Source organism: Sander vitreus, chromosome 7 (assembly GCF_031162955.1).
Source record: "Sander vitreus isolate 19-12246 chromosome 7, sanVit1, whole genome shotgun sequence".
In the NCBI taxonomy this organism is placed as follows: domain Eukaryota; kingdom Metazoa; phylum Chordata; class Actinopteri; order Perciformes; family Percidae; genus Sander; species Sander vitreus.
This window is the reverse complement of record NC_135861.1, coordinates 17,649,852-17,676,748: the sequence shown is the minus strand read 5'-3', so window position 1 is coordinate 17,676,748 and position 26,897 is coordinate 17,649,852. Positions and strand designations below refer to the sequence as shown.

Below are 26,897 nucleotides of genomic sequence, written 5' to 3'. Positions count from 1 at the left end.
TTTCAAAACAAAACTCCTTTTGCTTATGGTATACAAATAATGTGAATATGATTGTAAATGCATTTATAAAAAGATTTCGCAAGATTTAGAGTTTTGAGTTAAAAAAAGGCAGTTTGTAAAAAAAAAAAAAAAAGGCTAAAGCAAACGAGTTAAGATTACATAGTAATTCAAAAATACTTTAATAACATGTTTCAACACATTCCACTCCTGTTTGTAAAGCGTCATCACAATCAACAGTTTCTCTTGAATTATGGTGTTTGACATTACACAGAGGCACTGTCCAGAAAATAGCCAAAGCCCGCAACATTCTGACTCTACGGATCTGAATGTACTGGATAAAAGGATTACCACAGTTGTAGCTTATGATGGTGGTAAGATCAATACAGGGACCATTACACATATTTAGTGTTCAGGGCTCTTTCATGACAGGATCTGTTAAGCAATATGTACGTCGTCTCTTTGCTCCAGCCATGATACAGAAGCACACACTTAACTGTATTAGGAGGGCTGCCTGGAAGATGAGGTGGTTTGATGATTCCGTCACTTAGTGATGACAATACACATCTGGAGAAAGATTCATTATAATCATTGTGGTCACTGACAAAGTTGGATCTTACAGTTTTCATCACAATTCTGTTGCAATTTCTTGTTCAACGCTCCTGTCAACGGCCAAAAAAAACAAAAAAAACAACCAGTCTCAGCTCTGAGCCCAATCACACCACAGTTTATTAGTTGGCCCCACTTCAATGATCTTTAATGGTTACTCAGGAGAAAAATGTTGACTGGGAACTTGCTACGCTCTCAGATATCCAACATTCCAATCACATTTCAAGGAATGTCCCTTGTGTGTCAAATAAAGGCCTTACACAACAACAAAGCCCCAATTTCAAATAGAGTAGCTTTCAAAGAGAGCTACTGAGCCAAACTGAGAAGATGGCACATTGGTAATGACAACTTTTGAACTGTCAATAAAGTAGGCAGTTGGAAATGTATTAAAACTTTTATGGACGGAATAGGCCTATAATCTGAATATTAACATGGCTGTATACAGTGTGCATCCAGAAACCTGTAGATTCAGTACACAGCAATGCATAATGACTGTATACTGGAGCTGAATCAACAGTACAGAGTTCAGACAGGAGGATGTTTTGTGAAGACATTGGTGATAGACAGTGGTAGTGACAAGTCTGTCGGAGTCAGTGTTAGCGTGACTTAGAGTATTGTGTCCATGACAATAGACCGCTGTCTCCAGTGCCGGCTTAAGCCATCACCATAGAAAAGAGACAGGTCCAAAACCTCTCCATAAAATAGTTGTCGCAGCTTCAATTTATCTAGGTTTCAATGGATTAATGCAGAGTATAGAGGCTCTTAATTTAGTCCTTCAGAATAGAAAGCTGGGGAAAAAAAGAGCTCTGATGACTCAGCACGTGCTCAAATAGAACGTTGAGGGTGTAAAATGACCAGTAATAGTGGTGTGACGTGGATTCCTGACTGAGGCCGATTTATAAAAAGGACACTGAGTGGTGCATGCAGGTTGAAGAGAAGCAGGTGTGCCATACTATTAAAGCAAATCTAAAAACTATCTTGCCATTCACTGGACATGTGACCTACAAGACCCTTCTCTGTAAACAATCATAACACAGACATGATATATTTGTAAAGTATATGCAAATATAAATACAAACATACATTCATATAGGAGGAAGGGACAGGTCCTTCACACAAACTAGTTACTAGCTAGTGGAGGAAAACAGCAAACAGAAACAAAGTGAGTAGTAGAGGAAATAGAGTTTAAAAAAAAAAAAAGCTGATTTGTTTTGCTTTTAAACAGGTGTGTCAGTCTTTTATATTCTCCTGTGGCATATCTGCATCTGTGAAGTATAGTCCACGGAAGCCATTGATTTAAGGTTTCTCTAAGTTTGCTCTGAGCGTAAGAGGGGAGTCCTCCCTCAGGTGCTGATTGGCCAACAAACTCCGTCCCCTCACAGTAGCTGGCATCCTCCCCTCTTCTTGCGCTTGCGGACCTGTAGCGCTGCTCTGGTGGCCATCTCAAACACCTCCCGCACACCGTCCTTGGTCTTGGCGGAGCACTCCAAGTAGCCAAAGGCACTGATGCGGTTGGCCATGTCTCTGCCCTCCTCAGATTTGACAGGCTCCTGGAGGTTTAATGCAGACAGCGGGTTAAAATGACGCTGAGAGTGCAGACATTCAACAGGGAGAGTAGTTATTGCACGCGCGTGCACACACACACACACACACACACCTGTTTCATCTTGGCCAGCTCCCTTCGTGTGTGTTCATCATTCCTCAGGTCCTTCTTGTTACCCACGAGAATGATCGGGACGTTGGGACAGAAGTGTTTCACTTCAGGCGTCCATTTCTCGGGAATATTCTCTACAAGAATAAAAAACAAGTCAATTCACTACACAGCAATTCCCAGACGTTTTCCCTACAAGGACAGTTGGGAGAGTGAGAGTCCTTGCCGTTTCCCTTGTGACTGTACAGACAAACATTGAGAGGTCCCTGACCCCTGCCTGATACATGGTCGAGCCTGCAAGACAAAATCTGCACTGTCTAGAAGGAGATGCCATACTGTGATAGAGTAGGCGTGCCATCTGTCGAGTCAACTGGCAAAAACACTGTGGGAGAAAGCCCCAGGGCTGAGGTCTTACTAAACAAGACATTTTCTTCATCGGGTTGATTTGGTGTTTCGAGGGCAAAGAACACTCAGAATGTAGCCTGAAATACATGCGACATATTCCAGAAAATGCCGTCATAATCTCGAACCGCAAACAACAGCTGCTAGGTTACAGTCTTGAAATTTGTTTGCTCATCTTGTTCCCTTTTAATGTGCAAACTAAATTAAAACACATCTAATAAGTGCCAGTGTCTATTAACTGACCAGAAATAAATCTACAAAAAGTCAATATTGGATATTCTACTGTCTATAGGTTGTTTAAATCAACTTCAAAATGTAATTTTGTACTGTATTTAAGTTCCAACGTCCCTTATGTGTTCAAATTGCTGTAGCTGAGAAACAGTCATGTCTAAATATATAATTACTGAATTTACTAACTAACCCAGAGCAGGAGAGCTGACTAAGGGCTAACTGTGATGCTTGTCTTGATGGCAGCAGGATTTATTACAACACCTATAATTTAATCATACTCATGTACACCATCTGAATACGCATTACATTTTCATAAAATGGATCATTAATTGCATGACATCTGCACAGAGGAAGCAAACAGGGAAATGTAATGGAAAATACATCAATTATTAGAAGGGTAAAACCTATAGAGAGGATCAGATGAGCCCTCTTTGTAGTGGAAAATGTGGATATTTAATGGAACATTTGCCAAAATGCTTTCCTGTATCTGTACAAAAAATTATTTATCTTAGCATTTTTAATGCAAATAGTTCTTTACATTCAAAGGGAACCCCATTACCAGGTATTATTTGCCTATATTGAGTATCAGTGCAGTATTTTGTGGATTGAATCCACGAGTCGAGCTTCTTCTCGATTGCTTAAAAACTATTTAAATTCTGTATAAACTGAAGAAACATAACCAGCTGCCTTGACTCTCCCAGGTACCACTCCAGGTCAAAAAGATTTCAGGTTCTTTCTGCATCACTGAAACCCTGCTGTGACATCAGAATGCTGCCCTTTAATTCCAGATAAATGACTTTACCGTGATACAACAATTAATATAAAAAAAAAAAAGTTACTTGCAGTTTTGTGTGGGTAGCAATTTGTATGCAGCCTTACCTAAACTGTCGGGGCTATCTATGGAGAAGCACATGAGGATAACGTCTGTGTCAGGGTAGGAGAGAGGCCTCAGTCTGTCATAGTCTTCCTGGCCTGCTGTATCCCACAACGCCAACTCCACCTGAGGAAAAGGAAGAAAATGAATGTGTTGACGCAAGTGGCTGCCAGCAAAAAGTGCAACGTAAGATACATTAAAATAAGGTAGGGTATTCCCACTTCATCGACAGCAGGATGAAGAGGGGAAAGGAGATCAGAGACAAATAAAATATGGGCAACAAGAACAGAGGCAGAATAACTTAATAAGGAATTTAAAGCAGATTTAAAACAATTCAGGCCTAAAAAGCAACTCCTTAGAGGTAGAGATGGTTCCCACAGAACTGTCTTAGGCTGTTCATCAAACGGATAGCAGTCCCAGAGTGCCTGACCTGCTCTAGATAAAACAAATGCCTAGCTCAGCAAGGTCTGTAGGACGTGCTAAAATGCAACCCCAAAGCATCAGATAGGAATGTCTTCTACACTGTAGCCTAGAAGTGTCATAACATGCATCATGTGGCTTTTTTTTTTTTTTTAGGCCTTTGATGGAGAGCTTAGACATTAAAAGGGGAGAGAGAGGGGAACGACAGTGTCTGATACAGCTGAGAACTGGAGAAAAACAAGAGTGTAACTGCAGTATGTTAGCACTCATTTCTTGCCAAGTCTTGCTTGATGGCCGACGAACTACTAGACTGGCTGGCCACACCATCTTCTGGTATTTTCCATAATATATGAGACAGTGGGCTGAGCTGTACCACATCTTCTGTGTAGGAAAGTAGGCAACACCACACCATGACAAATCTGTCAATATCTGCTGCTTTTGAATTCTTTTACCACTAGGTGTCTCTCAGGAGTTGGCCTCATCTAGGCCCATTTCTTTTACCACCATGCTGTCTGTCTGAACTTGTCTTTTCTTGGTTGTTGTAACCACAACTAAATATAATCAAAGAATGGTAAATAGAGGGCAGCTGTAAGGTCAACTGTGACACTGACTTTTTAAGTAATAATTCACTGAACTAAATGCATTTTTATCTTTTTTTATGTCTACCACATTTGAGAGGCTAGGGGTACAGTCAACTATGTATTATATTGCACAGGAAATGGGACATTAGTCATGATGCATGAGGGGTGGGGGTTCCAACACTGAGCAGGAAGGGGGCACTGATCCATTTCCTGTTGTTGGCTGGAGGTCTGCTGCTTTATAACAATGAAAAGACCCAAGGATTTGCTTACAATCTGCACTTATCCCCATCGGTCTTGAGGGCACGTGGGTCTCAACCAGCAGAGCCAACAGGGTCACATTTTAACACTACAGCAGCAGTTTTAGTGTCACACAAACCTGCCTGTTCTGAGGAAGGTCTCTTATTATCAAAATATATACTCCCATCCTTAACTGCAAGTAAAAGTCCATTATCAGTTAAATGTACTTACAGTATGAAAAGTATTAAGTACTCGTTCTGCAGTAAAATGGCCCATGTGACGGATATATTATCATATGTTACAGTAGATTGTTATTACTGATGCAACAGTGTGTGCGGTAAGCAGCATTGTAGCTGGTCGAGCTGCAACTAGTTTTAGCTACTTTATTTTACAACCAGGTAGTGATGTCCAGTAGTATCCAACATATTTGATACAACCTAGGGGTTGGACCGCCAAAGGGTCACAAGATAAATCTGTATTTAATGTCACAAGGATTTTTCTGACCTTTTCTCTAATCGTGAAATTGTGTTACAATTTACTTGAAGAACCAGATTTACAGCTCTTTAAATGTAAATGACCTCCCAAATCAAGACTACATAAAATATATAGGCCTAACACCACAGTCCTCAAATATTAAGCTCTGATAAGGTTGTGTGTAAAGCTCCTTTTGTATGAAAACATGAAACCAATTAAGACACAGACATAACAAGAGTCCTTTTGCATAAGTAATGCAGGGGTGTAGAAGATTAATTGAAAGTTTGGAGCGCGCTCGCGTATCACTCAAGCAGAGTCAGCAGCTGGCACGCGCCCCTGGGAGAAGCAGAGCGTGCACTTGCTGGTGGTGTGTGGGATTAGGAGACGGCCAGGACGGACCGGGCCACCATGCTTTGACTGTGCGCTGCACAGTAGATTACAGCTGTGCTTCTGTGTTGGCGGTGGCACAGTACTCGAGCAACCAGTGTTACAATAATATAGTTATAGGCCTATATGCCACCCGCCAAAAGGGCCATTAAAAGTGATTGTGTTACCCCACCACTGCCTCTACCTCTACCCTCTTTTCGGTAAATGGGTAGGCGGGTGCTAATGCCAAGCCCTGAATGTAATAGAGTAGAAAGTACAATATTTCTCTCTGAAATGAAAAGTATACTTAAATTGTTACCTAAATACTGTACTTGAGCAAATGCACTTAACTAATTATTCATAATCATCTAATCAAAACAAATAAAAAAAAGTTACATTTCAAATATAAAAGTACCTGTTTGCCATCCACTTCAATGTCAGCGATGTAGTTCTCAAACACAGTGGGGACGTAGACTTCTGGGAACTGGTCTTTACTGAAGACGATGAGTAGACAGGTCTTCCCACATGCACCATCCCCAACTATCACCAACTTCTTCCTGATGGCTGCCATCTACAAACAGAATACACTTTGGTTAAATTAAATGCATGAGTCAACCAAACAATAAGTCAACTGGTGAGAAGCAAGTCTCTTCAAAGAGAGGAGGGACATGAAACAATGCAACCAGAAATATTAAGAGTGAGAGGGCGAGAAAAAAAAAGAAGAGATGATGGAAGTCTGTTTCCGAGCCGCACCCTCTTCCCTTTCCTGGGCTGCGTCCTGTGTGTGAGGTGAAAAACAGAGTCGGGCTGAGGGTTCAGCACTGGTCTGGAAAAGCAGTGGGAGGGAAGGGAACAGGAGGAGAGCCACAGTGTTGGTAATGCTGCTGCCTCGGTGCTCTAACACACTACTGCACATGCACAGCCTCTGCCACAACCACATTAAAAACTCTCCTTAATGCAACACCTCTACATCCCTGTGGCCTTGTGATCTACAGTTCTTACTGGTTTTGGTTGACACCTCAGTATTGCACACAAATCATTTCCCATTCACTTTGCTTGTATCCCTGAAAGGTAGGTGTGTGAATCTTTACTGCTCACTTCCTGAATATAGCAGAGCAATAATCGATTATGCTCTGTCACTGCATCGATGCAGAATCGTCTAGGTCTGCATCGTGATGCAATGATTAATTTCACCACCCCTACTAAAAGGTGTGTATGCTAGTGAAATGTGGCTTGCTAGAGAAAGACAGAGAGAGAGAGAGAGAGAGAGAGAGAGAGAGAGAGAGAGAGAGAGAGAGAGAGAGAGAGAGAGAGATGACAACGTACTGACTGCCTGCATCATCGGTTTTCACCGACCTAAGACTGGACCAAAACAATCTACACCTCTGCCATCTCACACACACGCAGGGACTAAATCACAGCTGATGAATAGTGGAGAGAAATACACCCTAATTGTTATAAGCTTAAGTTTTATATTAACAATTGATCATATGATTACTTGTAAGTGAATGTAGTCATAAGCCCATAGAAAATGATCAACCGACTTTGCAGTTCTCGTGTCTACAGAGCCTTAGCCATAGCATCTTTCATCTCATTGTGTTGGTTTTTACGACTTGCAACTTTACAGGTTTTGATTCAACCGCACCGCTCTCACAATGTTGTCTTTGGCCACAGCAGGCAGCCGTTTTCAGTGAAAAGCTCAACTTACTGTGCACTACCTGCCCAGCACCAAACTGCAGACAGACACACATAGCGACTTGTTGGTGAACATAGTGGAGCATTTAGCAGCTAAAGAGCTAGTTAGTGAAGAGAAAACAGAGCTAAAAAAGGAGCGAGAATATTTACATTTGTCAGATGGCCATAAACACAACGTTCTATAGATCTAGTGGGTGTGTAAATAAGCAACTGTTTGCTAATAAGTTTGCTACCTCATAAAAGTCATAATATGTCAGTATTGTTTTCAGCTTGTTTTCCCTGCAAAGTGCCCAACAAGTCAGTTATTGCAAGTTTAAGAAAACAAGAATTGATCCAAAAAAGCAAACGTAGCAAATGTAGGCTAAGCACTTGTAAAATTACTTCTTTCATCATTATCAGTAAGCAACAAGCTGATCATACTTCAACAGATATACTAATAACTGTAATATATCCAAGAGTAATTTTATGCTATGGGATTGTAAACAGTGTTGTTCCTCTAAAATGGTCAGTGGCTGGCCAGGGAAGGTCCTGTTGATACCAAATATTCATAGAAACGGAAGCCAAATAAACTGGTTTTGTGTATGTTCAAAAATGAAATGTGTATCTCCATTGTTTATTTGTTTCTCGCAGATTGTATTTTCACCAAAAGAATCAAAAGGCAATTGTTCAGTTTGCTTTTCTCTCCCACACATTAAACCAGGCCAGTGTGATTTTGTCTCTGGAGAGAGCCACCTGTTCTCCGTGATAGCAGGCTGCTTCTACTCCATACATCATACTGTCACTGCCAGAGGGCAGACACAAACACATGTGACTGGTAGCTGCTGTGCAGCCCAGAAAGCTTCAGAAAATAGGGCTAGTGCTGCAGATTTTGTGCTGTGACAAAATAATGTAGCCCTATTGATGACAATAGCTCTCACAGCATGCTGCTTACTGTGCCAGCGGCAGCACATAGTGCTTAGTGGGATAATGGCCCCTTTCCTTTGCACTAATGTGTGTGCACACTGTGCCAGTACAAGGACGGGAACAGGTACTCCAGGCACTTCTTCCCTAAATAAGAGCTGATGTTAAGGTGTGTTCCTAAAAAATGTGGCACGAAAACGATACGAGGTGGTGATGTAAACGTTAGTATAGTAATATGGAATTTAGAATAAATCGAAGAGTAAAAGAAAACAAACTAACAACTCGTTCATTATATCAATTAATCAATGGACTTGTCAGACTTGAACTCACACTCAGTGACATTTAAATGTAAGAAAAAAAAAGTGCAGTGAAGAGGTAAATTGTTTTCTTTAAGAAAGTGTTGTGGTTATTCATTATTCACTCATGCTTTATCCATTTGTATGCTCTAAATGCATTTAGAGAATTTTCCCATGCGGCATCCCATGTGGCATATGGTTAAACGCTCGTAGAAGCAGCAGTGAATTGGACAGAGAGCTGTAGACTAAGCCAGCTGCATTAATCTCAGTGTTACAAAGAACGAAAATGTACTAAAGCCATATTCTGAGTGGTGAGCTATAGTACACATGCAGAGACATTTAGTAACACACACACACACACACACACGATTCCGTCTTGCATAATGTTTGTCCCTGCGTGGGGTAGCAAAGGACAAAGTTCTCATTCCACGCACATGCAGCACAGATGCTCATTTCACCCCGGCAGGTTTCAATTCACCCCGCAGTAGTAACACATTAGCCAGTCTTGTCCATTAGAAGTGGTAGGGGGTAACAATAGCAACAACCAAAAACATTCTAAATCACATGGATCAGCAAACTCAAGGTATTTACACCAAAACTGCAGTTAGTGACCCGTTTGATTTGAAGTATGTACAAGCCATAAAACTCCCATTATCAAATGTCATGTAGGCTTTTACCAGTCCAACACAGACAGAATCGTCAAAGTACATTGCTGTGTATTAGTGCGTTTTCACGTCAGGAAGAGGGCAAAACCTCCGATGATAAAATGCCTTTAACTTAAGATCCGAATGAAGAAGCTTGAGGTGAGCAGCCATAAAGTTTAGGTCTGATCTAAAAGGGGAAGAGCCCCCTCATTCATTTCAATGACTGAGGCCAGTCCAGCAACACAGGGGGGTTGACCAGCAAATAAGTTTGACCTGGGTCAACTTTTAATTTTCACGTAGTAATGTCACCTGACAGGGCACTGCTGTGTGACCAATTAAACACATGCAAGTGCACATTCCTGGTAGATTACTATGCAACATGAACAGCATAGTTTTTTACAGTTTAACTCGTGATCGAGTTGTAAAATCCTGTCTTGGAGCATCATAAACTGCTGTGCTGTGTTTTGGAGTCTGAGAAGCCGTCAAACTCATTGATCTGGAAACTGAACTTGCTGGAACATATTTCATGTCTGAAACCATTGTCATGATACGTAGATGCCTCTTAAGCCCGACACACTAACCCGACGGCCGACCGTTGGCAGAAAAGGCAGTCGGACTGTTCAGTCGGCTCCCCGAGGTCCAAAAAGTGCCTCAGAACACACCGAAGCGACGCCAACTTGAGCGTGTAATTTGTCTCCATAACAGCAGGCAGCGCTAATCTGTATTGTCGCCCAAAAAAATGAAAACCGGCAGCTGATTGGATGAACGTGTAACGTGGGGGTGGAAACACGTCATGGCGGCTTGTTCAGAATACAGTCTCATTTTACTAAAATAGTTCACCGAAACGTGTTTCTGAAAACATTTTAAGCGATAAGTAGGCCATGCAGTTACTGAAGTCTTCATTTCAGATCAACAAAGGTCAGTTTAAAAGATATGTCAGATTTTGAGAGGCTTAGTCACGCTCATCCCGCTCGTCATTTCCTGGTTAGCACTCCAATCAGATTGGTCATGGAGTCCAACTGCCCGCCCTCCGACGCAACATGTCAGGTCGGCCAAAATGAAGGACGACAGGTCGTCGGACGGACGACGGCACGGAACGCACCGAACAGCCTCGAGTCACTGACCTCGCCAGGTTGTCCGACGGCGGATTATCGGCTTGGTGTGTCACTGCCTTTAGCCACGTGAACTGATGGAGGTCAGGAGGAGACCATGGACAGAGTCAAATACAGGCCCTTGTGTGGCCAAGTCAAGCCTGGACTTGAACTCGAATGAAAAGACGGACCTAAAAAGGTGTCGCTTTACCTTTCCATTCAGTTTGACAGAGCAAGGAAAATAGGGAGAAACTGCATTGTGGTGACTTCTGTACTATACTGAATAAAAGAGTCTGGATACATACATGGGTAAAGGAGTTTCAGTTTCCTTAAATTCTCTAAACTTCAATTTTTTTCCCCTATTTAAGTGTAGGCTTGACACAATATGCAATAAATCAGTTAATCGCATGATAAATAAAAATTTGCTCAATTTTTCCAGCCGCGATAATTTCCATTTGCATGCTTGTTTGTTTTCCTCGTCTCTCTCTCTCTCTCTCTCTACCAAAGAGACTGGATGACCACTCCGGTGCATCGGTGACCCCTTTCCTTAGCGTAACGAGGAGCGAACCCTCGTGTCAGTCACTTGTCAGCCGCATGGTCTCTGTGTGGGGAGGCGGGACTCCTGGCGTAGCCTACCACAGAGTGCAGCAAAAGAGCCGCGTGAGAAGCCAGAGAAAACGCTAGTTGAGAGTTGGAGGAATAACCAAACCAAACGCACTTCGGATTCCAACCGAATGACTGTGGTGAACCACTTAACCTGAGCGAGTCAGTATGTTGCATCCTAACTGGCAGTTTTGCCTGTTAAGGAATGTATCACTCTTTATGTCTGAGCCCAATGTTTAATATTTTTCGAATTTTGTTTATATCATTTTATTTATTGTTTTGGTTGTGTGTGGTTTTGAATTTCCATTTTAGTTATTGCTTTTGATTGTGTTTGGTTTTTATTCCAGTGCATTTTTTGTTAACAGAGACAGACTTGTTTTTGGTTGTTTTGTTCATTTATTGTGGATATTTAAAATGTCTTCCAGTTCCAGTGTTAAATATTCTTTAGAAATAAAAGTTTATTGATCTTTGAAAAAGGTGTACCTGCATTATTTTTATTTTAAGATAATTTTTTGGCCATTTTTAGGCCTTTATTGACAGGACAGCTGAAGAAATGAAAGGGGAGAAAGAGGGGGGAATGACATGCAGCAAAGGACCGGAGGGCGGAGTCGAACCGGGGCCAGCTGTGTCGAGGAGTAAACCTCTATAAATGGGCGCCCACTCTACCAACTGAGCTATCCGGGCGCCCTGTACCTGCATTATTATGCCATTATCATTATTAGATGAAAATTGTCTCAGAACGACTTCTGGGTCAATTTATCGTCCAGCTAAATTTGTTATCGTGACAGGCCTATTTAAATGCAGTAAATATAACATCTCTGACCTTAGCTAAAGATGTTGCCAGAAGTTACTGAATAAGGACAGAGAAATATAAATATAGATTACAAGAAGATACGGAATTCCAGCTGCTCCGCAGACATTTATCTCACCACAAAGGGATAAATATATCCGCCCTGATTTCATTGGAAAGTGACACAAGCAGCTCCTACTGGACAGCCCTGTAAAATGTAAACTAACAGTACACTTGCGGTGACGTATGAACAAAGAGTTTGCGTTGTTACAGACACATTAACTGAGCGACACACTAACCCGACGGCCGACCGTTGGCAGAAAAGGCAGTCGGATTGATCAGTCGGGTCCCCGAGGTCCAAAAAATGCCTCAGAACACACCGAAGAGACGCCGACTTGAGCATATGCTCTGCCCGTGCGCGAAACGTAATACGTCTCCATAGCAGCAGGCGGCGCTGCTCTGTATTGTTTCCATTAACAATCTGATTGTTTCCCAGAAAATGAAAACCGGCAGCTGATTGGACGAACGCGTCACGTGGTTCTTTTTTCCTCCGGAAATTCACAGCCAGGCTGTCATGGCGGCTTGTTCAGAATACGATCTCATATTGTACTAAAATTGTTCACCGAAACGTGTTTCTGAAAACATTTTAAGCGAGAAATAGGCCATGCAGTTGCTGAATCTGTCTTCATTTCAGATCGACAAAGGTCAGTTTAAAAGATTTTCATCAGATTTTGAGAGGCTCATCCGCTCGCCATTTCCGGGTGAGCCCCGACTGCCCTGTCTCTGACTGAACATGTCGGGTCGGCCAAAATGAAGGCCGACGGCTCCTCGGACAGACGACGGCACGGAACACACCGAACAGACTCGAGTCACTGACCTCGCCAGACGGTCCGACGGCCGATAGTCGGCTCTGTGTGTCAGCGCCCTTAACAGTTCAGGTATTGACACACCGATTGGTCAATGCTGCAAAATGCATTCCACATGATTAGTAACAGGTCACTAAATGCTTAACCACACAATGCTGTCCGACTGTGTAAAAATGTGGGAGGACGTAAGCTTTGAGGAATGTCTCACCCACTTTCAACACACCTCATCCTTTTTTTCTAAACACACAACATCCCTCCCCCCACCAGTATCTCTTCCTCTTTCTCCTGGTTGAAATGTTGAGGACTGGATTATAGGGGTGGGGAAAATTATTGATTCTTAGATGCATCGCGATTCTCTCTAGAACGATTCGATGCTCGATTCTGATGAGTTAATAATCGATCGAAAGTGTTTTATGTGTCCAGACAAGTAAAAATCAGAAAACAGTAACTGATAGATGATGGGATAATGGACAACAACTTAGAGTTTAGGCAAGAGTGCAGAAAAACAAAAATGGCCAAAAGGATTTTTATTTTTTATTTTGTACACAACTTAAGACATACATAAAATAATTAGGCAAAACACATATAGACTAAGGCATGGATACCCGAACCGAGCCCGACGGGTCCCGGGCCAGGTTCGGACGGATATTTAGAAATTATGGTCGGGTTCGGGTCGTGCTCGGTCACATCAGTGCGATAAGGCATTTGTTGTAAAATGGTGCTGCGGCTCTTTTAAGAGAGCTCAGTGCGTGTGTAAAGTGGGCAGAAGAGAGAAAGAGGAAGCAGACATGTAGATGCGACCGGAGCAGAGTTGGTGGAATAAGTTTAAGTTTTGAACACAGTGTGTGCGGTGTCCGAGATAAACCCTAGACTGAAAGCCAAGTTCATTCATTTGCTCACCAGAGATGGGATTTTAACCCTAACGTTATATAACGTCGGCCCTGGAGGTAACGAGTCTCCCCTGGTTTTCTGATCACGGTCGTAAACGAAGCAATCAGGAAAGGTTAACACATTGATCATTTTAAATTAAACAGCTTATTAACGTGCGCTTGTTCCCCCGTGTGCGCTGATGCGCTCATCTGTTGACATTTCCGAATGCCTTCCTATAGTTGCTTAATAAAAGCTTTCCACACAAACAAACGTAAGTGTGTCGTAGTATGAGAAAAAAAAAAAAAAAAGAGAGATTTTAACTATCGGGCTCGGACACAAATATCTTAATGCCTGTCGGGCTCGGGCCGGGCTCAGACAGAAAAATTCGGCCCGATCCGGACTCTAATATAGACTGTTCATCTACTTTATCACATTACATCTGACCACCTCCTGTTTCATGTTCCAAGAAGCCAATTATCCACCTTTAAACATGACTGAGCCTCTGACATGGAAGATTACTGGGAGAGAAGGTGACTTTCACAAGCATGTTCAATAGAGTCCGGATCTGGCCAAATTCAAACACTGTAGACCTCTCCCTCTCTCTCTGGAGCGTGCAGGTGGCAGGACATGAGGAACATTACACCACAATCACGTAACCGGTTTGTAATTTGGTCATAAATAACTGATTCTCTTGCCGTTCCTTGAATTTCTTCGACGTTTTCGGCATCGCCCCTTACTGACAGAAGTTCCTAAATAGTATTCTTGTTGTCTCTCCCGTTAGACATTTCCGCTGCCGTCTTTGTAGCGTCTCGCTTAACCCTTGTTTGTTTACTTCCAGTAGTGTCAGCCGCACGATGTAGACCTACTTAAGGCTAAGTATGAACAGTAGAGCTGTATAATGTAGTGAAAAAAAGGATGTACCTAGAAAATACTGCTGCGTTTCATCTTCTTTTTCTTCTCTCCTTACAAAACACAACCTTTTGCATGAGGTTGGATGAGAGAAATTCTTGCAGAGAAGTTGAAGCCAAGCTCAAATTTTGAAGGTTGAATCAAACTTGAGATCAGAAGCTGCTCAGAATCCAGGCCAGGGAAAAAGCTAAAGTCAGAGAACCTAGCTGGAGCCCAAAATAGGACAGAGCCATTGAGACTCCCCCAGGCCAATTTATCACAGTGCACACAGCTCAGCTCAGAGGACGAAAGAGAGAAATATCACACAGAATTATCCTTTCATCCGCCCCTGAACCTACGCTTGCAGTACAGACAGACAGACAGACAGACAGACAGATGGAGGGAAGGAAGGAGAGGTGGTCAAAACTAGAACTTGAGCGTGTTGTAGCACAAGCAACAGATATGGAGAAACTTCAAAACATACCAAAGTGTAGTAAGTAAGTCTTGATTAATATTCCATGAGTACAAAATAAATAAATAGATGATTTAGTCATAGAGTGGATTGGGAACGGAGCTAATCAGGATTTGGTAAGAAATCTTGAATGTATTTCTGTTTTCTTGATTTCACCCCGTTTCTTACTCTCCGATTATTTGTTCCTTTAGCTCCCTTCTCCAGTCTCTTGTTCTCACATTGTCCTCGTCTCATCCATTTCTTTTTCTCTCTCTCTTCCTGTGTTGCAGTGTGATGTCACCATCACGGAGCTAATGTTCCTTTCTGACACACACATACAGCACAGATGAAAGCCAAAGCTGACACGCATGTACGCAGCCTGGATGGAGCCACCCCCCAGCACCACAACAGTTTCTCTCATCCGTCCAGCACATCTGTGCCTGCAGCTATCTGAAGTGTTCGATCGCATTTTATCAAATCCGATTCCTTTCAAATCAAATCTCATTAGGTTTGCCTTTCAACATTTGCACATAACTAAAAGGCTAAAATAACTGCGACTCAAAGATATCTAATCATCTTTTGTTGGCTGAGAAGGAAAAAAAGACTTCAGTTTGGAATGTTCACAACCTGTACCTACAACCTGGCAATGAGAGGAGCAGCATAATAAATGAAAATGCTAAACGTATCGGACACATTCAATTAACAGCTGTAGCCTAGTTCAAACACTGAAGGCCCTGATTCTGAACTATTCAATTGATGAGATTAAGATGTTGATATGAACAAAGGTTTAACAGGGATGGTCTTAAATTGGCTTGAGGTGATGAGCTTGATTATTTCTCCAGGGAAGAGTCACCACTGGGAAGGTCCCTGCTGAACTACAAAAGCACAGTAATCGTACAGCGGCGTTCCAGAGTTATGTTATACCGTTACAGAATTAATATTACAGCTGATTACAGTCGGCTACAAATATGAAGCCAACTGTCTATGTTTTCCACTGCTCTTTGCTAATCAAAGAGTGAGGAGAGATAAAAGGTTTCATAAGAGATTCATAAGCATCTCAGTTGAACTAATCTCGGGTTTTTTTTGCCAACCGGGAACCGAGTCCAAAATGGAACCAGCTATCAGAACCCATCCCTAAGGGCTACAATGTTATGTAATGATACTCAGCAGAAATGCTCAGCTTTCCTAACTGTCCTTTTAGGGACTTCCTGAAACTCCAAGCACCAAGATCTAAACAGGAAACTCTCCCAGAGATACATTTTGTTTCCCCAGAAGATTTTCTCATATGCATGCTGTCTGGAAGTGATACACCCACCAGCCTACAGACACACTATTCAATGCAGACATGTTTGTTGACCACCATCAGATGATTAGAAATCAGAGAAGAGCTCAGCATTTCCCTCTGTTCTGTGTCATAGACACTGCAGTCAAACTCTTTTCCTGACTAATCTAAGACAGGATACTGTGGAACATTGTGTTTAAAACACCTCAATTGATAACAATGTACAAACCAGCAGCTCCCAATAGAATATGAGTATGAGCTGGAAGGATGGAAAAACTCCCATTTGGGCAATCCCCTTCTGTCCATGCACCACTTTCTAAATCTTTGCTTCAGAGGTTTGCTTGGAAGAACTAGTATAAGCGAACATCCTACGTTCGCAATCTCTGAAGCTCCAGCTGGCACATACAATAGGCGACAAGTAAAACACTTATAGTAGGTCAGTGGTGGAGAGCATGCCAAGGGGAACAAAATGGGGTACAGCGCCAGGGTGAAATAGCCTCTGTGTTGTGATCCTAGCATATATGGAGCTTTTGATCTATAAGTTTTCCATGAATACTTTTGTACTGAGCTATTCAGCTGTCTTCTGAAATGACCTCAGTATGGCAAGAATAAGAGCTCACATGCTGGAGATGTCAATTCTGTCAACATGACACACCATGGCTTGTTATTTTAATTTGAAATATAGGTCATTTGTAGGGATGTCCCGATCAAGTGTTTTTGGCCCGATCACGATCCTTTAATATTGGGTATCTGCCGATAACCACTTTGATCCAATACTTATATTTCCCTAGATGTTGACTAAACATGTGTCTGACATATCTGACTTTTCACAAGCTACTTGATACACACTGAGGGGCTCTGATTCAAAACTATAAGCTTAAATTATTGGTATGATATGAATGAAATATATTTAACTTGGGCTTTCTTGTTAATGCCCTACATGCCTAGAAAACCTTGCAAAACATTTAATTTCTCAATGTTGAGATATTCAACTTCATCATTTCTCTAATAACATTTTTGCAAGGATTCCTCCGTGTGTAGGCATATTCTTTTCAGCATACTAGTATATCCAACCATCTATTTGTAATTTACATATATGTGTAGGTGCAAATAATACCACTAAAACTAGAGACGGCCCGACACCATTTTTTGCTTCCCGATACCTGAACTTGCGTATCGGCCGATACCGAGTACCGATCCGATACCAGTGTGTCATATATTTTATTATGTTTTAACAACTGTATACTACTATCCCTGTATGGATGTGATATGATTTCTATCTTTGTTGTCGGTCTGACTCAGGTTAAACTCTTTGTGAAACATGAACAATGAATGCCCCAGAACCTTCTTTTATTCTACAGTTTGACAATCAGTTATAACAGAAAAACATAAATAAACTACTTTAACGTATATTTTCTTTAGGGCTTTATTACGTGGTATCGGATCGGTGTATAAACTCCAGTACTTCCCGATACCAGCGTTTTAGGCAGTATCGGAGCTGATACCGATACCGGTATCGGAACATCTCTAACTAAAACTACAACTTTTAACTCCCACTTCACACAGAGCGGTTCTGGATTACATCACTTGCTAGAATGACAGTCAAAACCACACTGTGATGACAACAGCCAACATCATGCCTTCTGCTTTTACATTATTGTAGTCTACATTGGGGATTTCCCCAACATTTCCATCAACTGCCTTGGCACTGATTTGTGTTGTGTGTGTGTGTGTGTGTGTGTGTGTGTGTGTCACTTCCACTTCTGACCACTACCTGCAAACAGCTTGGTCAGCAGTCAGCTGTTCAGCTACAATGACATCATAATTTCTCCTGTAGTAGCCACACACAAATTTGACATACAAACATGCACACATATGGTAGTAAGATGTATGAAGATATTTTTAAGCATTCTTCTGCTGTGTATGTCTGCCCTTTAACATACTGTGTGTGACATTGTAGAAACACAAATGGGAGTAGTCCAGTTGATGCGTGACATGAGTTTTGCAGGGCTCAGATATATGGGGGGGTGCGTTTTTGTTATGGTATACATGCCGAGACAAGGTAACAAGCCTGTGTGAGATATGAGTATCTGCGCTAAAATAGCCGAGCAGCACAACAAGGGTGTGGTGACTAGGAGAGAGGAATTTCCTCGAGACGGACACAATGTTGTAACATGAACGTTATTTAAAACAGGCGAGGAGGAGAGACTTTTTGACCACACAACCAAACGAAAAAGTTCACTCACTCGGTAACTTAAAGTATTTATGTTTTTGCCTACCAATAGTAATTCCAGTTCAGGGGGAAAACGATCCACCCACTCGCCTTTACTCACAAAAGGCAAGGAGGCAATCAAGTTTTTACAGCGAGTAGCTAACTTAAATGATCCTCTTTATCTGTCTCCACATCTGAAGTAGTTAAATTACGTAATGAAGTAACGTTATATGGGCCAGTTTGTGTGGTGGGAATGCTGATATGATCCATATCTCCGCCTTGAGGGAACAAACAGGTGTGTCCCCTAGTAATAATGATAATGTTTATTTATATTCCTATCAACTAGCTAAACGTCGAAACACTTCAGCCATTTCGCTGGAAAACTTCGAAACAAGTAACAGGTTTCAACTCACCGAGCTGATGCTGCTGGTGGTGGTAACGTTAGTATCTCGGTTCACTAACGTGTCTTCTGAAGCTACTTTTCCTTCAAACCTCAAAATCGCTTTACTAACTCAATGTGCTAGTCGGCAATTGCAAAATTAACTGAGTATAACAAAAGGAAACAAATATTCTCTTTCTATTTCCCAGAGTGTGCTTTCAAATATCAAAGACCTCCGTACTTCCCTCCTGCCGTCTTCCGTCCCTTGAAGCAGCTGTACTCACTCAAAGTAAAGCGACCAAACCGATAAGACCCTCCCATAATTCTGCATTCAGGGTCCCCCGGAAACTTAAACTCCCCATTTGCGTATCATTTGGCTCGGAAGTTCAGTGGTAATATGGTTGCAAGTAACTATTATTTTAATTGTTGATTAATCGGCCGAATGTGTTTTGTATATAGCCTATAATGTCAAAATAGGGCTCTTGTAAATATAGGCTACTTCTGTAAGCTAATTGTTGTGCACATGATATTTTTGTGAGCTGTTTCCAGACCTGGCACACCACCATCAACATCTGTTTCAGCTGTGAACGGCTTATTGTAGCATCCTATGACAAAAATACTCCATCAACACCACACTCAAAGATTGAATGACTTTCTACTGTCATTTTACAAAGAGCATTGAAATACCTGTTGAAAAACACAGAATTTATAAATGTGGGATAGAGCGTCAGACGCATACCACATTCTCATTCAGAGCATTACATTTGTGATTAGAAGATTCCTGTATGCACATGAATGCAACACGGTGTCTTCAATAGTTGAGATTCCAGAGCCTTCACGCTATTGGCTTAAAGGATTTAACCGTTACAAGGTCCCCTCCCATTTACGGTTAGAGAATAATGACATCATGTATATAAAGAGGTGGTCTGTCATTTATATTGTCACCATTAGTTGCGTTTTCCGTTATCTCACAAGCAAAGTTTCAGTGTTATTCAGTGTTTTGTAAAATCGGAGATAAATCATCATTATCTTCTTCTTCTTCTTCTTCTTCTTCTTCTTCTTCTTCTTCTTCTTCTTCTTCTTCTTCTTCCTTGTGTAAGGAGATCATGGATGTATTAAGAGAACAGGAGATGGACTTTGACCCTTGACCCAAGTGATTTTTTTCTCCCACAGTGCATCAGGAAATCACACAACAGGCATTTGAGCTTTTTAACCTCTCATGAGGCTGTAAGTTCATTCGCCCTCGAGAACAAGTAAAACCCCAGCAGCTTCAGGGTAAGAAGAACATGCATGGCATACAGTAGGCATGTTATTAACCCACAGTAGCCTATTATAAACACTCTATTTCTAGCGGGTTTCCTACTCATGAGGGGGGAAAAAACACAAGCCTCAACAATAAACTGAATTTATCTGACTTCTCTGTATTCTGGCTCTTTGACAGTAATTTGGACAGCTCTCTGCAGTTTCCATGGTAATACCCACAGACTGTATATTCAGATAAAACGATGCACAGTGGCACCTCCCAGTCCGATAGAATGCTGATGCTATTTCTGTAAGCTGTCTGTGAGGGGGAGCTGCTAGCTGATGTGTGTAGACTGGAGAAAGATGAGGGTTTGAAATGCAGCTGCAGTTCAGAGAGAACATAGCCATGCATTTACAATACCCCTATTCTACATTATTCTCCCTCTGCCCCTTCCTAAACTGCTATTTTGATACTATATGCTACGTGGTCCATCAGCTGATTCGATTGGATTGTTTGGACTGGATACTGGATCTATTTGGGAACTTTTAATATTTACTTGGGTCAGTGCACACAGAGTCAGCTGTGAGTCTAAATTAATCAAACTTTTGAGTTTCTCAGGTTTCAAGTGTAAGAGCACCATACATTTATAACTTGAAATTTCAGGCTAAAATCAATTCACAAACTTCCACATGTAAATTCATGCTGTTGATTGATGCAGTGCACGTTTTCGAGGGAACCGAGAGACCTGGTCCAGTATAGAGAGAAAGCTATTATATTAGCACCATCCAATCTAAAACACCTTGCTCTTCTACACAAAAGAGACGTGGCATGGTTTATAGTCAATTGTAGGAGTGGATGGTAGAAATACAATCCTTTGAATCAACCATAGACTGTAAATATTAAACAGTCTATGGAATTAACTGTCAGCAACCAAGAGCCAAAGTAGTTTCTACACCACCAAGCTTCCAGCACCACCTATTTCACAAGGAGGCGTGATTGAATTTTAATGTGCTACTTTCTAGAAACACTTCTGGTTTTTTTTTATCACGAGAGTCACAGAAATAAAAGAAATAGGATAATTAAAGTATTATTTTCAACATTATAGAAAACATGTAAACATTAACATCAAACTCTGGGTTGCAGTACCTGAGCTATTCTCCTAGCAGCAAGGACCAAGATGAGATGCATTTAGCACCATGGCAGAGCCTGACAAAATTTCAGTACAGAAGTCAGGTAGCCTACTAGTATTGAGCAGCGCCTTCAGAAGTCAAACTACAACTGCTGGATACAAGACAGAGAAGACTACCAATGAGCTGTCAAGAGACAGATATCCTAACTCATTTAAACAAAGCAAAATTAGCTTTATCTGCTGTATCCGGTATCACCATCATACTAGTCTCGCTTTGCCAGACCTATCTCCACAACTCTGTGGAGTAAAGTATGGCTGTACCACAGATACATCTTGGGATAGGAGAAAAAAAAAACGCTCTGGGTTGTTTGGGGGGAGGTGCTCAGCTTTTCTTAGACATAAGTAGGGGGGGCGCCAAGGAAAAAAGGTTGGGAACCACTGGTTTAGATGGTAGTATGAGGATAGAGTACAGGACATCTGTTCATATTTAATTGTTGTGATTTTATAAATATATTATGGGGGATACCGTATCACAGTCAGAGACTATGCCGACATTGTATCACAGTGTCCAGTGTGGCATATAAACCTTTAGAAATGATAAACTGTTGATCAACACAAAGTTGCACAAAAAGTTTAACTTTGATAGGACTGCTTATGCATTAAAAGTGGCACATATATGACTTAAGCCTTTCATTGAGTTATCAAAACTTAAATAATTCAGTATTGGGGTCACACTGTACCTTTGCGCTCAGGGCACAACACCAAAAAATCAATTATGTCTCTGTGAAACCCATTTCTGGCATTTCTCATCTTTTCCCCCCACTGGTCATTATGGATCAGTGAACACAGAAAACAAGAGAACAAGTTTGAGGCTGCGGTGAACTACTGACTCCCTCATCATGTCCCTGAGGAAGTTTACTCATGAGAGAGAGGATGGACCAAAGATGTCCTCACGTCACCCTTACGGCACTAACACAGCTAAAATGTGGGACACAGCGACACTTAGTGGTGTAACACACATTGTACAACCTGCATGCTTATCACTGTTTGGACAAGATAATCTTGCAGGAATAGTGAGTAATACTGATGACAAGGAGCAGAAGAAAATTAATGTCGTTTGGACAAAAACATGGAGATGGCATCTGGACTCTTTTGCATTTCAGATGCTTTGAAACAAAAGGTCCCGCACACTGTCAGCACTTTATTTTAAAAATGGCAAAGACTTACGGGTTCCAGCTTCTCAAATGTAAATATTTTCTTCGTCTTTTATGAAAGTAAACTGATTATATTTGGGTTTTGGACTGTTGATCTGACAAAGCAAGATATTTGAAAGTGTCACTGTGTGCTCTGGGAACATGGGCATTTTCTGAATTCGCTGACAATTTCAGACCAAACGATTAATCAGTTACTTAAGAAAACAATCAAAAGATGAATCAATACTGAAAACAATCAGATGTAAAGACAGATGTAAAAATAGTTGAAATAATTGTTTCTCGAAAATATAAAATAAAGAGCATAACAAATATTTGAGGCCAAGAAATGATCAACGTACCAAACTAGAAAAAAAGTTAATTATTGATGAGTTAACTGTCTCAGGTGTTTGAAATGTCATTGTTACAACCTGGGCTTTAGATTAAAGATGTGTTGACGAAGGTTCATGACCAAAAGTTTGATTTTATTTTTTATTTTCCTATTTTCCTGTCTACCAGGTATGCTTTAAATAACACTCATCATAACAAAATCTTTAAATAATCATAATAATAATCTGTGAAAATGTAAATTAACTGGGTTTTAGGAGAGCAACATTTTCATTACTCTTCAATCAACATACAACTTTTGGCAAGAAAACAGACCTGACCACTAGAGGGCCCTGAAATCACACAAATAGTCAGAAACTGTCACTTAAGGCAACTCCTCTGTATGCTTTTGTTTCTTTATTGTTGCATACTAATTTCTTTCTTTACATATGGTGTTTTAAAAGACAAATTTTACCAGCATTGACATCCCATGTACCACCCTTGCTTACTGTTCATGCTTGTTCACCCATTCAGAAGATTTTGAAACTAGGCCAAAACCAAATTAAAAGAATCATATTTCTCCACAAGATGACATTTATAACCACCAACCTAGTCTGCCTATTCCTACTCATGCCTACTCGGAGCTGATTTTTCTTCAAAATAGTGCTGTTAGTAGCAGTCAATGTGGGCTCACTGGTTTTCTCCTCTCCAAAGTGTCTTTCATCTTGGCTCCCTCTGGTGTCTTTTTCCTCAGTAAGCTGGAGTCAGTTGAGTAAAAGACACAACTGGGAATACAGAAAGAGTAAGTGAAAATTCTCCCTGCTGCCTCTCATATAAAATGCTCCAGAATCGCAGTCAATGGCCAGCATGGATTATCATTAATCATGTGTAGGTGTTGTCATCAGGGGGAAATGAGGAGGTCGGAGGAGAGAAGTGAAGAGGAAAGGGGGAAGCAGGTGGGAAAGGAGGGTTGAGGGAGGGGAAAGACGAATGAATGAATGCAGTGTAGTCCCACTGGCAGCGTTTACAAACAGACTGAATTGCTTTCAGTGGCCGTGCTTTGCACAGTAATGCCTCTATGGGGTTATAGACACACATCTGTATGGATGGGATGTTGTCTTACTATCAGGCGATTTAAACCTACATGAATGTGAATCTAGGCTGGACAGACTTTTGTTCAGCAGACCATGTTCACAAGGAGTTTAAAAACAATTGCCTCCTTCTTGTCAGGCTTTACAGGGATGAGCAAGCCACACACACATAAAAACCAGGAATTGAAGAGACAGTAAAAGTTTAATCCCATTTCACTTGGGCCAAATATTCAGCTGTGCTGTTCAAATATGTAAAGCTAAAGGCGTGCATACGTGCTTGTGTTTGTGTCAGACCCTCTAATCCAGTTTATGTACACTGAGCCACAGTGTAGCAGGGTGGTGGATGCAGGGATGGGTTAAGGGCACAATATCTACTAATACTTTTCAATGCAAGTGGAAGAACAGTGTCTAAACCATAAGAAACGATATGCTCTCTGCCTCTCTCTCTCTTAACTGTACTATAGTACAGTATAAACCTGACAAATGCATTTGCAGAAAACTTTGCTCTTTAGCCTCCAAATAGAGCCTTTCCTGTCTGATTCTATTCTGATAAGAACTAAAGCTGTTTACCAGATTTAGAGAAAGAAAAAGAGAGAGAGAAAGGCTAAAAGAGCAAAAGAGAGAACAACTGAGAGTGACAGAGGATTAAAAGAAGAAAGACAGAAGGAGAGACAGATATTCCTGTCCCTGAACCGGTAGCGCAGAACAACATAATCCTAGATTTTTATGGCTGTTGTTTTTCCTGAAAAGACTTTGGATTATGAGTGGCTGTTGCATTAAAACGCCTGTATCTCATTGTGCTCAAGAGATTATAAAACGGGACCCAAAACCCTGCTGCTCAGATGAATCGAGCTGAGAGGTCAATACACAAGGCAAGGACAGGAGATTGTTTTTTTTCCTCTTACATATATTTTCTCTGTTACTTTCTATTTCTCTCCAGTAATTGTAAAAACCATTAAGAAGTAGAGCTCTTATTTACACTGCCTCGTGACCCTGTTTCACCACTTCACCACTGAATATTTTAAAAAGCCATGGAAACAAGTATCTTGTTGCACTGAGAGAGCTCTCCAGCTGGTGTGCATATCATCCTCCATGTATGGGATAACTGACTCCCATCACACATGGATATCTGATAAGTTAAAAGATCATCACTCTGGGTCCTCTACTTGTTACAGAGCGGCCCATGTGTGACAAAACCGGCATCACTGCATTCCTAATCAACACGTATGAGCATTTTCTATTCTAGTTACGTATATGTATGTATCACATCACACTAGTTCCAGGTTTGGCACTGAATGCAAACATTGGTCAAACAGCCTATAAGGACCTAAGAAACTATGTAGGTTTATGCTAGTGTCTCTTGTGCACTGTTGTAGCTAGTAGTTTGTGTAAAGAATGACGAAGCGTAAAGGAGTGACATTTTGGGAACACGGCAGAACAGAACATCAAGTAGTGACACAATGCTCTTCATTTCCTCCTTGCTGTGCTTATCAAAGTCAACTGATGTGAGGAAGCTTGTCCAGCATGTCCTCAAGCCTACGTGTGTGAGGTACTGAGTTTATATTTAAAAAAGATTTGTGGAGTTGTTACTACTTAGTCCTTTGACATCATTAGTGTGGATACTAGGGGGAGATAAGGGAAGTAATTACATCATCACATCATCACATGAATTGTATTGTATAGGATTGTACTTTTAATGAGCTAACTAAGCCACAACATGACACAGTAGTTATCCAAAGTGTGTTTAAAGCTGCACTTATCAAGATTGATATTTTGATTTTATTAATAGATCAGATGACTATAACTAAAACACTACCTGCCCAGCACCAAATGCAGCAAAAGAACCAGAGGCCAAAACAGAGCTAAAGGAGAGTAAATATTCTCCGGCTTTGAATGTTATCAGTCAATTGAATGGGCATTATCAGTTGTTTAGATATGTGGAGGAATTGCCCTAATCTACCTCCTAGTTAGCTCAGTAGGCAGTTATCATCTATTGGTAAGCTGGAAACAAACAAACACAGGACTTTCACCTGAGAGACCGTTGTTTGTGTCCCATGTGAAACCAAAAGTCAACTTTAATACCATATGTAGAGTTCTTAACTAACGCCACAAACGTAAGTATTTTAACCCAAACCACAACATTTTCCTAAACCTAACCAAGTAGTTTTGTTCCGTAAACTGAACCAAGTAACATTACTTTTGTTTGAATTCACAATGGGACTGCCAGAGCGTTAAAAAGTGATGCCAAGGGGTCCTGACCAAGCCAGTCTCGCATTGCCAGACCTTCCTCCACAGTGCTGTGAAAGGAGGGTCTGGCTAGTCCACACAGTATTTCGGGATAGGAGAAAAACTTGCTCTGGTTTATTGGCATTTCTTTAAACCAATCACAATCGTCTGAGCGCCGGACGCAAAAACGGTGCCTCTGCAAAATAGCCTCAGGAAGGAACTTGTTTTGGTGGAACATGTACTCGTTCAAAAGTTGTGTACGTTCTGCGCGTGCGTGAGACGTAATACGTCTCCATAACAGCAGGCGGCACTAATCTGTATTGTCGTCCAAAAAATGAAAACCGGCAGCTATTTGGACGAACACGTCACGTGGGTCTGGCTGCTCCCGGATTTTACAACCGAAAAGACTATTACAAAAGAAACAGGCCATGCAGTTGCTGAATCTGTCTTCATTTCAGATTGAGAAAGGTCAGTTTAAAAGATTTTCGGCAGATTTTGAGAGGCGTTAGTCAGGCTCATCCCGCTCGTCATTTCCGGGATAGCACTCCACCAATCAGATTTGCCATTGAGTCCGACTGCCCGCCTTCCGATTCAACATGTCAAATCGGCCCAAATGAAGGCCGATGGCTCCTCAGACTGATGACGGCACGGAACACATCGAAGAGACTCAAGTCACTGACCTCGCCAGACTGTCCGACGGCCGATAATCGGGTTGGTGTGTCAGGGCCTTTAGTCTGACCATCTGAATAACAGTGGGGCTATCCTGTCTCTTCTTTGGTGCAATGAGATAATTCAGCTTATTTCCATGTACTGTAAATTACATTTAAAGTGAAAGAATTAAACTGAAAGGGGATCCTTATAAGGTGGGTCTAGGATGTCTGT

At 41.4% G+C, this 26,897-nt stretch overlaps 1 protein-coding gene across 1 annotated transcript; it reads right to left on the bottom strand.

Annotated features, from left to right (window-relative positions):
- Positions 1 to 702: 702 nt before the first annotated feature.
- LOC144520931 (rho-related GTP-binding protein RhoA-D) lies at positions 703 to 19,097 on the bottom strand. The gene is made up of 5 exons (XM_078255058.1): positions 18,844 to 19,097; positions 6,258 to 6,413; positions 3,770 to 3,890; positions 2,264 to 2,394; positions 703 to 2,156 (listed from the first exon to the last, which is right to left on the bottom strand). The coding sequence occupies exons 2-5, from the start codon at positions 6,411 to 6,413 to the stop codon at positions 1,983 to 1,985; spliced, it is 582 nt and encodes a 193-aa protein (XP_078111184.1). The 5' UTR covers positions 18,844 to 19,097; the 3' UTR covers positions 703 to 1,982.
- Between the last annotated feature and the right edge of the window lie 7,800 nt (positions 19,098 to 26,897).

What these genes read in the sequence shown, in the direction of transcription:
- LOC144520931 (XM_078255058.1), bottom strand. Translation starts at nt 6,413, where the DNA reads ATGGCAGCCATCAGGAAGAAGTTGGTGATAGTTGGGGATGGTGCATGT. An exon ending in AGATAGCCCCGACAGTTTAG is followed by an intron (nt 2,395 to 3,769) that starts GTAAGGCTGCAT and finishes TTATTCTTGTAG; the next exon opens with AGAATATTCCCGAGAAATGG. An exon ending in AGCTGGCCAAGATGAAACAG is followed by an intron (nt 2,157 to 2,263) that starts GTGTGTGTGTGT and finishes TTAAACCTCCAG; the next exon opens with GAGCCTGTCAAATCTGAGGA.